Source organism: Miniopterus natalensis, chromosome 2, assembly GCF_054644295.1.
Source record: "Miniopterus natalensis isolate mMinNat1 chromosome 2, mMinNat1.hap1, whole genome shotgun sequence".
Lineage (NCBI taxonomy): Eukaryota > Metazoa > Chordata > Mammalia > Chiroptera > Miniopteridae > Miniopterus > Miniopterus natalensis.
Genome location: NC_142082.1, coordinates 50620640 through 50633883, shown reverse-complemented (window position 1 = coordinate 50633883; position 13244 = coordinate 50620640). Strand labels below are relative to the sequence as shown.

The following is a 13244-nucleotide window of genomic DNA, read 5'->3' as shown; positions in this document are numbered from 1 at the left end:
ACTCAGCTGGGTGTTGGAAAGTTCGCTATGGTCCAGGTGACATTTTTATTTCCCCCTGCAAAGTTCTAGGTTACTCGCAGGGCACATTTTAGATGAGCTTATGGTCATGAGGTACCATGCTTGAACCTAGATATCCTAGAGTGTTTCATGGTTAAAAAAAAAAAAAATCTGTAAAAGTGGGTTGGGGAGAGCTTGGAAGATGAGACAGTGGAGGCAGAAAATATAGACAACTCTTACAAGAAATGGAGATATGAAGGAGGGAATCAAAAATTTGAAAGGGATGTGGGAACAAGCAATTTTTCTTTATGCATTGGTATGTATAAATCGTTTTTCTTTTTAATTTTCTGATTAGAATAGTTGCTCAGTGCTCAGATCAGAAATTCAGAAACTATTGAAACACCCAGACACTGGGAAATACTCTTAAAATTCTTTGCCGATCTGATAGGCAAATCTTTGAATATTCATAAGGTTTAAAATTTCTTCATGTTACCCTGGCCGGTGTGGCTCGGTTGGTTGGATAGTCGTCCTGTACAGCAAAAGATCCCCGGTTTGATTCCCAATCAGGGCACATGCCCAGGTTCAGTCCCCAGTGGGGGTGCGGACAGGAGGCAGCCAGGTAATGTTCCTCTCTCTAAAAAATCAGTAAGAACATTTTTTAAAAGATCAAGTTAATTTGTTGTTTATAGTCAATGAAGTAACTGTTTGGGGGCCATTTTTATATTGAGTTTACCTTTTTCTTTCTGATTAAAAATATTTTTTATACTTTAAGGGTATTGATCACTTTTCACTTACCCCACACTGCATGGCGCTGTGCTGAGCACTGGGTGTCTAGCCAATGAGCATGTTGCAAAGCTCCAGGGTGTGGGTCACCTGGGGAAATGCCAACCACTGGAGTGGGGGAGAAGGAAGGAAGTGATGTGACCCATAAGGTTCTTAACACTGTTTCCTTTTTCTTACCTTTCTAGTTTCCTTCAGCCTCCAAAGCCTCTGTCTTCACTCAGCACCCTGAGGGACGGAAACTGGAGAGATGGTTGCTACTGACGCAGTTTTATGTACCCTGGGAGAATGGGAAAGAGTGGAAATGAGGGTTGTATTACCCAGCTGGCTGGGTAACAGTGGATGTCAGGATATTCTTTCCCTTGCATTTTAACACACTTACTGCATTGTTTTTCAGTGGACCAATCACCAGAGACTAATTATTGCACTTAAATATTTGCCTGGGATACTGCAGCATTCTCAAATTCATGGTTGCAGTATTGTGACACTTAGATCTAGGAAGTTTTTGTAGAACTGCTATGTACCTGAACCCTTTTTGAGAGAACTGAGATATATCAATAATGCTTTCTTTGCCATATGAGTTTTTAAAGTAACTTGTTCAATTTACTTATGTGTTCTAAACATCTTCCCGTTACATGGTCTGTATTTTAATACATTACACACTTACAAATATGTTCGATCAATGTATTCTTTGAAATTTACTTTTTTTATAGTTTACAGGAATTTTATTTTTTGTGCCTATTTCTTTATACACCTATGTGAACCACTATGGAACAACTTAAATTTTGTGCCATAAAAATATTTTTGTGGTAAGGTACTATTTTTTTAGCTCTAGGGATATATCAGCAAAAATCCACCATACAATTTCAGAGACATAATTTTGTGTTGAATGAGCACAGCGTAATCTGAAGCATTGCAAGGAGGTAGCCAGACAGCAAGTTAAATGGTCTCGTCTTTTTCATTGTTAATTTATTGTCATACATGGGTTTCATATTTACAAAGGCGTCACAAGCTCATTGCACTTACTACCGGCAATGTTTGCTACTGTACCACCACTGATTTTCAGTACTTTATTACAGAGGATGAAACTGTAATGTTTTATTAACAATGCTTCTGGAGATGAATGCATTTTAAAGCAAATAAATCTTTTTGATAGACCTTTTACAAAACCCATTTGCACTAATGAATGCTTTTCTTATGGTATATGACTTAATATTTGTTACTGTGTACACTGCTGTTTTGGAATGTTCAGAAATAAAGACTATTTCAGCAATATCAGGTCATGCATGAATGTGCAGCATAAATGTATGAACACCCTGTATATGTCTCGCTACAGTCGTGGAAGTGGTCATTGTTGCTACGTTCTCACGCAGGCATTTACAGCTAAAGCAGGAAGACAGAATATCCACATTTGTGAAAAAAAATTTTTTCTTTAAAATACTTGGAAGGTTTAGTTTTAGTCCCATTTAGAAGGGCTACTAGGACTCAAGTAGCATGTTGCCCAGAAACACATTTGTGGATGAACACTGACAGGGGAGATTTTAACATTTTATGGAGGTTGAACTTGAAATACTTTCTCAGTTTCAATAAAATAGCAAAATATTATCTGTTGGAAAACTTTTCACCTGAAAGTATAATCATGGAAAGGTTATGCAGAGGTTTTAGTGTAAAGTTTAAAAAGAGTTCTACCTAAAGTCATTGGAGATTTTCATTTTTTTAAAAATGTGCCTTTATATATAATCCTATCTAAAACTAAAAGACTGGGTTTAAAGTAGCTTGTACTTTAAATGAAATGTGAGCTAGAAAAGGAGAGATATCACAGAGAAAGTATTTATGAAGCACTTCTTTAGTGACAAGACTGTGCTAGATATTTTGTATACATTTGTCTAATTCTAACAATCATCTATGTTATCACCAGTTTAAAAGTAAAGACAGTGAGCCCGAGAGATGTGACATTAACCTGTGAACATACTAGGTAGGGAATAGTGAGGCTGACTTCAGAACCCAGGTTTACCTGATCTCAAAAGTCTGTTTTTCCCACTACTATGCTTTCTTCCAATGAACACGTGTAGTTAATACATTTTTTAAAAAAACGTTTATATCCTACTGAGGAAATTAAAGGATTCAACTCATTTTCAATTCACATGTTTCATTTATATTTAAAAATGTCTGTTCAGTCTTTAAAATGCAGGGATTTTTGCTTTTTGTTCAAGATTTTACAGTCTAATTAGGGGGAGAGACAATAAACCATAATCAAGTAAGTAAATCACAGTATGTTAGGCCCTAAGTGCTATGGGAGGAAAAAGAGAAAAGTAAGAAAACGAGAAAATGGAGATGGGCAGATCACACCAATAAATGGGGTCATCTGGGCAGATCTCACAAAGGAGTTGACACTTGAACAAAGAGAGAGTGAGTCCTGAAGCTCTTTCACAGCTTCTTTTACCTGAAGTTCCACAGAACACAAAATGGTGATAGTAAATATTTTCACAATTCTCCCTAGGATGGTGGATAACAATTCTAGATGCGTAAGAGATCACATAAAATGTTGCATACACCAGATGCCCTAGGGTGGTGGTTCTCAAAGTGTGGTCCCCACATCAGCAGCATGCCTTCGGAACTTACTAGAAATGCAGATTTTTAGGCCCTCCCCAGACCCACTAAACCAGCCCTCTAGGTGATTTGCAGGACCTCCTTGGAGAAAGCTGCTGGGAAGGAGGGAAGAGCCAATGCAAAGGCTTAAAGCAAAGCACGCCTGGTGTGTCTGAGGAAGAGCAGAGGCCAGTGTGGTGCAGGCGGAGGGAATAGAAGCAGAAGAGAGGTCAGAATAGGGCAGGTCACGCAGGGCGTTGTGGGTCACAGTGAGAACTCACTTTCCTCTGGGACGGGAGCCGTTCATGGTTTTGAACAGCAGAGTTCATGATTAGACTCGTTTTTAAAAGCATCACCCTGGAATTTGGTGAGAAGAGATAAGATGGCAAATGTGGATTAAACTAAGTCATCCAGGCAAAAGATGAATTAGGACAGAAGGATAGCAATGGAGGTGGTAAAAAATGGTCAGCTTCAGGATATATTCTAAAGATTCCTTAATTGGATAGACTGTTCAAAATCAAAAGAAAGAATGGCCAGTGTTTTGGGCGGGCAGCTCGGAGGATGGCGTTCCTGCAACGGGTGGGGAGGCTGCGGCGGAGGTCCCCAAAGTGAGCTCAGAGGTGCAAGGACTAAGGACAGCCCCGGGGCGCTTTCTCCTCCTAGCTGGTGTCAGGCCCTCGTTCTGGGTAACAACTGGGACCCACGCAGAACCCAGATCCCGAGCGGCTTGGTTCTCAGCCTCGGAAGGGCGCTGTGTGCTGGGTCAACAGGCCCCCTGGTGTGGTCTACGATTGTATTAGCTGTTAGTACACAGCCACACCACAAAACTTAGTGGCTTCAAACAATACCACCTCACAGTTGCTGTGGGCCTAGAATCTGGCCACAGCCTAGCTGGGTCCCCTCGCTCAGAGTCTCCCACAAGCTACAGTCGCTGCGTTGGCCAGGACAGCAGACTGGCCCGGGGAAGAATCTGTTTCCAAGCTCAGCCACGTGGATGTTGGCAGGACTTATTTCCTTGCGTGCTACCGACCCGAAGCTGCCCTCAACAGACCTCTCCTTGAGCACTTACATCGTGACTTGTTCATCAGGATGAGCAAACGAGAAGAGAGCCAGCAAGGTGGAAAGCAGTCTCACTAATCTACATCCCATCACTTTTGCCATACTCTCTTTGTGGGAAGTAATCTGTTAGGCCCAGCTCTTGCTCAAGGTGGGTATTACACAAGAATATTAATAGGAAAAAGGATCATTGGGGCCATCATCTTAGAAGCTGCCTGCAAAACACTGCCATCCATTTTACAGGATAATGCAAACCGAATTTCCAAAATGGTTGCATCCCTGGACATGTCTGCGAGCGGTGTACGAGAATTCCTACTGCTACATGCTCTTGGGTGTGTAGTAGCGTCTTGTTTTAATTTGCATTTCTTTCCTTGCTAGTGGGATTGAATAGCTTTTCATTGGTTTAACTGAACATTTGCATACCCTTTCATGGATTCCTATTCAGGTCTTTATGTTTTCTTATTGAGGTTTTCTTACTAATATGTAGTAGTTTTTTATGTAGTCTGCTATAAGGCTTTTGTCAGTTATATGTGTTATAAATATATCTTCACATTGTATAGGTTGCCTTTTTAAAAAAAATTAAATTTATTGGGGTAGCATTGGCTAATATAATTTTCAGGTGTACAAGATTATAATTTGACATCTGTGTGTATGGGTGTTTTGATAAATTGTACTTTACTAAAATTAGTAATTCTGTTATTTTTCAAGGTCATTTTATATCTTTAAAGGATGTTTCCCTAACCTGGAATCAAAGTTTTATTTGCTTTTCACATAAGTTCATTATCCATATAGATTTGATTTTTGTGTATAGTATGAGGTAGGGTTATAAGTGTATTTTATGTTGTCTGGATCTCTAGTTGTCTTAGAGATCTTATTGATTTGTCTTAGTAACACTCATTGAAAACTTCATCCTTACCCTACTTCTCTGTCATAAAGCGAATGTCTTTGTGTCTGTGTCTGTTTCAGAACTGTTTTCATACAGCTTTAATCACTGTAGCCTTACGATTCAGTTTTGCCAGATAGCAGTCCTGCTATCTTGTTTTCCCATAAGAGTGTCTTGGCTATTCTTGTCTCTGTGCATTTCCACATACATTTTTGAACAAGGTGGTTGAGTTCCAGAAAAACATTCTGTTGAGTCTTATAATCCATGGACATTGGGTACTTATTCTCTTGATTGAGATATTCTTTAATCTCAATAAATTATGCAGGTTCTCCATAGAGGACTTGCATACCTTTTGCCAGATTAATTTCTAGGTATTTGATATTTTTATATTATTGTAAATGATATTTTAAAAAAATTTATTTCCAGTGGTCAGTTTGTTTTCTTCAGCAGCCTTAAATTTATATTAGTTACACTAATTTATCTTTAGTCTTTACAAACGCAGTCAAATGTCTGAGTGTTAGTTTTATATCTTCCTTTCCTACTCTTACATCTTTTTTTTCTTGCCTATGCTCTTCAATGCAATATTAATTATAAAGATACTAGGTAACTTTCTCTCTTTGCTAACTTCAAAAGGAAAGCTTTCTGTCTTGCCATTAAGTTTCAAGTTTGTAAGAGTAATATTGTAAGAATGTGAATTTTAAACTTTTTTGCATTTATTAAAATAAGATGATCTCATTTAATCTGTTAATATGTTGACTCACTGGTAGATTTTTCTAATGTTGATTCAACCTTGAATTATTGAGATATATCCAGATTAGTCAAGATGTGCTATTCTTTTTAAAGACACATGGGTTTGGCTTATTAATATTTCATTTAGTTTCTTTGGTCCAAGTTTTGGAAAAAATTGGTCTGTGATTTTTCTATCTTAAACTGTCCCTATTATTGTTGGAATGAAGATAGTGTTAGACTCATGTAATGAGTTGGGGGTATGGATTCTGATCAAGTAGGAAGATTCTGGGTTCACCCACCATGACACACCAAAACTACAGATACATATAAAGCAACCATCTCTGAGGACAATCTGAAGACTAGTGGAACAGATCCTGTACAACTGAGGATGTAAAGGAAAAGCCACATTGAGGTGGGTAGGAGGGGCAGCTCAGGACCTACACTCAGTGCAGGATCCCATGGGTGGGAGGACTATTATGGCTGAAGAGTTTCCCCCTGAGGAGTGAAGGATCTGAGACCCACATGAGCCTTCCCAGCGCAGGGGACCAGGACCAAGAAGAGGAACCCATAGAACATCTGGTTTTGAGGAGCAAGAAGACATCTGCCAGAGCCATGGAGCCTCAGGAAACCACGTCTCTGCTCTTAAAGGGCCCATGCACAGATTCCCTCACTCTGAGTTCCAGGGCAGAGGCAGCTATTTGAAAAGTGTCTGGGCCATACGTGAAACATGGCACTCAACATTCACTTACTAACAGCTTGCCCCACCCTGGCCTTTCTCTGAGGACCCACACAACCCAGCCTGTCCCTCCTGGCCAGCAAACCCCTAGCCAGTCCAAGGTTGCACCCCACCCCACAACACCCAGCAGGGGTCCCAGAGCCATTCCAAGGCAGCACCCACCCTACCCTAACACCTGGAAGAAAGCCCTGAGGTAGCCTCTCCAGAGCTTTGCTCTGCTCCGGGGGACCAGTCCCCCCACACCAACCTGTCCCCAACAATAGAGGTCAAGCCTCGCAGCCAGTCAACCTGAGGATCAAGCTACACTTGGAGGCCAGGTCTGCAAACCAGCATACTTGTACAACTATAGCTTGTCCACTGTAGCCATGGCCAGCCCTCACAACAAGTCAGCCTGAGGGTCAGGCCCACCCACTGACATGCCAACAACAATCAAGGAAGCACACACAACCCCCACGGGGGCACTTCTGGAATCCCAGCTCAGGTGAACAGGGAGGCTGCACCATGTACTATATAAGGTCACTCTGCCAAGACTGAGAGACTTAGCAAATCTACCTCATACACAGAAACATATACAGAGAGGAAGCCAAAATATGGAGACAAAAAACATGCCCCAAATCAAAGAATAGGACCAAGCTCCAGAAAAACTAAACAAAATGGAGACAAGCAATCTATCAGATACAGAGTTTGAAACAATGGTCATAAGGATGCTCAATGAACTTAAAAGAAGAATAGATGACTCAGTGAGAATTTAAAGAGATAGAAACCATAAATAGGAAGCAGAAGTGAAGAATGCAATAACTGAAATGAATACATTAGATGGAATCAACAGCAGATTAGATGAATCAGAGGATCAAATCAGCAATTGGGAAGACAAAGACATAAAGAATGCCCAACTGGAAGACAAAAAAAAGGGATAGTTTAAGGCATCTCTGAGACATCAAGCATAACAACATTTGCATTATTGGGGTACCAGAAGGAGAAGGGGGAGACCAAGGGACTGAAAAGATATTTGAAGAAATAATGACAGAAAACTTTCCTAACCTGGTGAAGAAAATACACATACAAGCCCAGGAAGTGTAAAGAGTCCCAAGAAAGATAAACCCAAAGAGGCCCACACCAAGATACATTATAATTAAAGTGCCAAAAGAGAGAGATTCTTAAAAGCGGCAAGAGAAAAGCAGTTGATTACCTACAAGGGCGCTCCCATAAGACTGTCAGATGACTTTTTAAATTGATTTTATTGTTGAGAGTACTACAAATGTCCCACATTTTCACCCTTTTGCTCCCCTCCGCCTATTTCCCACCCTACTTCAGGCCTTCACATGCCAATTGTCTGTGTCCATGGGCTATGCATATATGCTTGTAAGTCCTTTGGTTAAACTCTTCCTGTCATCCTTCCTGCCTTCCCTCTGAGATCTGTCAGTCTGTTTCATGCTTCCATGTCTATGGTCCTATCTTGTTTGTCACTTTATTTTGTTCCTCAGATTCCACATATAAGTGAAATCACGTGATATTTGTCTTTCTCTCACTGGCTTATTTCACTTAGCATAATATTCTCTAGGTCCATTCATGCTTTCTCAAAGGGTAAGAGATCCTTCTTTTTTACAGCTGCATAGTGTTCTACTGTGTAAATGTACCACAGCTTTTTTATCCACTCATCTACTGATGGGTACTTGGGCTGTTTCCAGACCTTAGCTATTGTAAATAGTGCTGCTATGAACATAGGGGAGCATATATTCTTTCTGACTGGTGATTTGGAATTTTTAGGATACTTCTAGGAATATGTCAGCTGACTTTTAAACAGGAACCTCTCAGACCAGAAGGGATTGGCATGAAATATTCAGTGTTGAAAAGTAAGGACCTATAACCAAGATTACTCTACCCAGCAAGGCTCTCATTTAGAATCAAAGGAAAGATACTGTGTTTTCCAGACCAGAAAAAGCTAAACAAGTTCATCACTACTAAACCCGTATTGCAACTGTTAAAGGGATTTCTTTAAGTAGAAAAAAAAAGAGAGACAAAATATGAATAAGAAAATAGGAAAGAAAAAAAACTCTCACTGACAAAGGCAAACAGTAAAAGAAATGAATCAAGCAAATATAAAGCTAGTACAAAGGTTGCTAGCCAAAAGTAGGAAGATCATGTGTAATCACAGTGATAAACTAAGGCATACACAAAAACACACACAAAATATGTAACAAATAATAGCAATAACATAAATTAGAAGAGGTGAGTAAAAATTGTAGTGATTTTAGAATGTGTTTGAACTTAAGTGACTATCAATTTAAAATAGACTGCTATAAAAATAGCTGAGTATATAGGAAGTACATGGGTAACCACAAACCAGTAATCTATAAAAGATACGAGAAACAAAGAGAAAGGAATCCAAACATAACACTAGAAAATCATCAATATATAAGAGAAGAGAGCAAGAGAATAAGAAACAGAGAACTACAAAAACAATCAATCAAATAATGAATTGGCAATAACTACATACCTATTAATAATTACTTTGGATATAAATGGACTAAATGCTCCAACCAAAAGACACAAGGTGTCTGAATGGACAATCAAAACAAGACCTGTACATATGCCGCCTACAAGAATCCACTTCAGATTGAAAGATACACGCAGACTAAAAGTAAAGGAATGGAAAAAGATATTTAATGCAAATGGGGGAGGGAGCTGGGTAGCAATAGTTATATCAGACAAAATAGATTTTATTTTTTATTAAATATATTGTGGTGACATTGATTAACAGGATAGTATAGGTTTTAGGTGTAGATTTCTATGCTACAAGATCTGTATATTGCACTGTGTGCTCACCACCCAAAGTCAAATCATCATCTGTCACCATATATTAGGACCCAGAATAAATTTTAAAATGAGGCCTATAGCCTGGCTGGTGTTGGCTCGGTGGTTGAGCCTCTACCCATGGACCAGGGAGTCACAGTTTGATTCCTGGTCAGGGCACATGCCTGGATTGTGGACTTGATCCCCAGTAGGGGGCGAGCAAGAGGCAGCTGATTGATGATTCTCTCTCATCATTGATGTTTCTATCTCTCTTTCCCTCTCCCTTCCTCTCTCTGAAATCAATAAAAACATATTTAAAACTTATGAAAACAAAAAAACACACACAAAAACAAGGGCTATAATAAGAAACAGAGATGGGTAATTTATGATTAAGGGATCAATCCATCAAGAGGATATAACTCTCCTTTACATCTATGAACCCGACATAGGAGCACTTAAATATATAAAGCAAATTCTGACAGACATAATAGGAGAGATTGACAGTAATATGGTCACAGTAGGGAACTTTAACAACCTGTTGATGTCAATGACTAGATCATCCAGACAGGAAATCAAAAAGGGAACAATGGTCTTAAATGACACATTAGACCAGATGAACTTAATTGATAATTTTAGAACATTCACCCCAAAGCAGCAGAATATACTTTCCTTTCAATTATATTCAACATAAAAAATTTTGTGGCCCACATGTTAGGCCACAAAACAAGGCTCAATAAATTTAAGAAGATTGAAATCATATAAAGTGTCTTCTCCGATCACAATGGTATGGAAGTAGAAATCACAAGAAGACAACCGAACACAAAAACTTTCAGGCTATATAACATGCTAAACTCTGAGATCAAGAAAGACATCAAAAGATACGCTGAGACACATAAAAATGAAAACATAATGACCCCAAATCTATGGTACACAAACAAGGCAGTTCTAGGAGGGAAATTTGAAGCAATACAGGCCTACCTCTAGAAACAAGAAAAATCTAAAATAAACAATCTAACCTGACACCTAAAGGAATGATTAAAAAAAGAACAAAGACAGTCCAAAGTGAGGAGAAGGAAGGAAAAAATAAAGATTAGAGAAAAAGAAATGAAACAGAGTCTTAGAAAACAGTGGAAAAGATCAATGAAACTAAGAGCTGGTTCTTTGATAAGAAACAAATTGATAAACCTTTAGCCAGGTCCATCAAGAAAAAAAGAGAGAGGGTCCAAGTAAATAAAACTAAAAGTGAAATAGAAATGACAGCAGACACCACAGAAATACAAAGGATTATAAGAAAATACTACGAACTCAATAAACTGCACAACCCAAAATAAAAGGTAAATTCCTAGAAACGTACAATCTTCCAAGCTTCAATGAGGAAGAAAGAGAAAATCTGAACATGCTAATAACTACTAAAGAACTTGAATCCATGATCAAAGTACTCACAACAAAAAAAGCCCTGAACCAGAGGACTTTACAGGTGAATTTTACCAAACATTCAAAGAAGAATTAATAATCTATTCTTCTCAAACTATTCCAAAATATTAAAGAAGAGGGAAGGCTCCCAAACTCATTTTATGAGGCCAGTATTACCCTGATACCAAAACTGGACAAAGACACCACAATAAATGGAAAATATAGGCCAATATCCCTGATGAACATAGATGCAAAAATCCTCAACAAAATACTAGCAAACTGAATTCATCAATGCATTAAGAAGAGCATCTACCATGGCCAAGGAGCATTTATTTCTGAGATGCAAGGCTGGTCAAATATCCAAAAATCAATTAATATGATACATCACATAAAATGAGGGATAAAAATTATATGATAATATCAATATGCAGAAAAAGACATTTAACAGAGTCCAACATCCATTCATGATAAAAACTCTTAGTAATGTGGGGTTAGAGGGAAGATGTTTTAACATAATAAAGGCCATATATGACAAACCCATAGCTAACATCATACTCAATGGTGAAAAAGCTGAAAGCTTTGCCTTTAAGGTCAGGAACAAGACAAGGATGTCACCACTTTTATCCAATAGTAATGGAAGTCCTGACCACAGTAATTAGACAAGAAAGATAAATAAAAGGCATTCAATTTGGATAAAAAGGAGTAAAACTGTATTTGCGGATCATATGACACTAGATAGAGAGAACCCTAAAGAATCCACTAAAAACCTACTAGAACTAAAAAACGAATAAAGTATCAAGATACAAAATTAATATTAAGAAGTTGGTTGCATTTATATACTCAAAGCCACTGAAATATAAATAGATTTTTCTGATATTAAGTAGCTACATCAGATTTCTTTTAGTATTTATGATACACGTTTTAAAACTACTTTCACAACTTTATCATTTTGATGTTCAACAGTTTATAGTTTAATTTCTTTAACCTCGTATGGGAAGTTTTGCCCTTCAACTTGAGCTGATAAGCCATTGGTATACAAAATAATTACTGACATATTTAGCTATAAATCTATCACCTTCTCATGAGCTTTCTGTTTATTACATCTGTTCCTTTTCTGCCCATTTTTGTCTTTCTTTAGATTGTTTTATTAGTCTACATTTTCCCCCATCACTTTGAAAGTATACCCGAATCCTATTTTGCTATTCTTTTAGTGGTTCTCCAAGTAATTGCAATTTACATTCTTAACCTATTAAGAATAATGTTAATTTTTATCTCTACCATCCTCCTAGGCAACGTAAGGACCCCTAATCTCTTTATATCTAATCTGTGTATGTGCAATTCAAGTCTCAGCCTGGGATTAGGGACAGAGATCATACACATATAGACTTTTGGGCTCTCTGAAGTTCAGAGAAAACAGAGTTAGCCTTATAAACAATACAACACTGTGTGATAAAGATATTCAGGGAAAGGTACACAGAGTAGTGATGGGGCCAATGGACTGATCAGCTTCTGTGAGGTCAGCAAGTTTCCCAGGTGGTGTAATTAATTGTTTTATCATAAACCAGGCCTCGAATTTCCTCACCCAACAAATTTTTGTTGAGAGCCTATTTGTCAGGCTTTGTGCTAGCTAGAGGCTGAAAATAATATCACAGTCGATAAGTAAGATATGGTCCCTACCCTCATGGAAGTTACATTTATGATTCTAGTGAGAAAGACAGGTTCAAATAAATGAAAACACTAAGTACTTCCTATAAAGAAATAAGCAAGGGGCTAAGATAGAACAGTAATGGGCAAGAGGAGGGGGCAAGGAAGCTCCAGGAAGGCCTCTGTGAGAAGAGAATGTTTAAGCTGAGAAGTTAAGTATAGGAGTTTAGTATAGGAGTTTATCAAATGAAGAGAAAAGGGAAGATTATTCCAGGCAGAGATGGGAAAGAATTTGAACATCACGGGCCAGCAGAAGGCTGCTGGGGCTGAACCTTAGTGTGCCAGTGGCAGGACTGGCTACATGGTTTGTGGGGCCCAGGACAAAATAAAAATGCAAAATGAAAATTGAAAATTCATTATTAAAATGAAAATGGAAAATGCAATAAGAGTATCTGAATGGCAACAGTAGAGCATTAAACCAGTCTTGGGGCCCTTCTGAGCATGGGACCAGGCCTGGCTAGAGGAGCAGTAGTGAGAGCTGAGTTGGAGGAAGCAGCACAGCAATGATCCTGTAGAACCTCAAGTAAGGATGGGCTCTGAATTTTATTCCAAGTTCAATGGGAA

At 38.5% G+C, this 13244-nt stretch overlaps 1 protein-coding gene across 2 annotated transcripts in view; it reads left to right on the top strand.

Annotated features, from left to right (window-relative positions):
• SLAIN1 (SLAIN family member 1) overlaps positions 1-2055 on the top strand; it is a 59050-nt gene extending 56995 nt beyond the window's left edge. For both annotated transcript variants that reach the window (XM_087814286.1, XM_087814287.1), the window contains one exon: positions 966-2055. In XM_087814286.1, the coding sequence (XP_087670412.1) occupies positions 966-1041 (76 nt within the window). In that variant the 3' untranslated portion in view covers positions 1042-2055. The remainder of the gene's footprint in view (positions 1-965) is intronic.
• The last annotated feature ends 11189 nt before the right edge of the window (positions 2056-13244 follow it).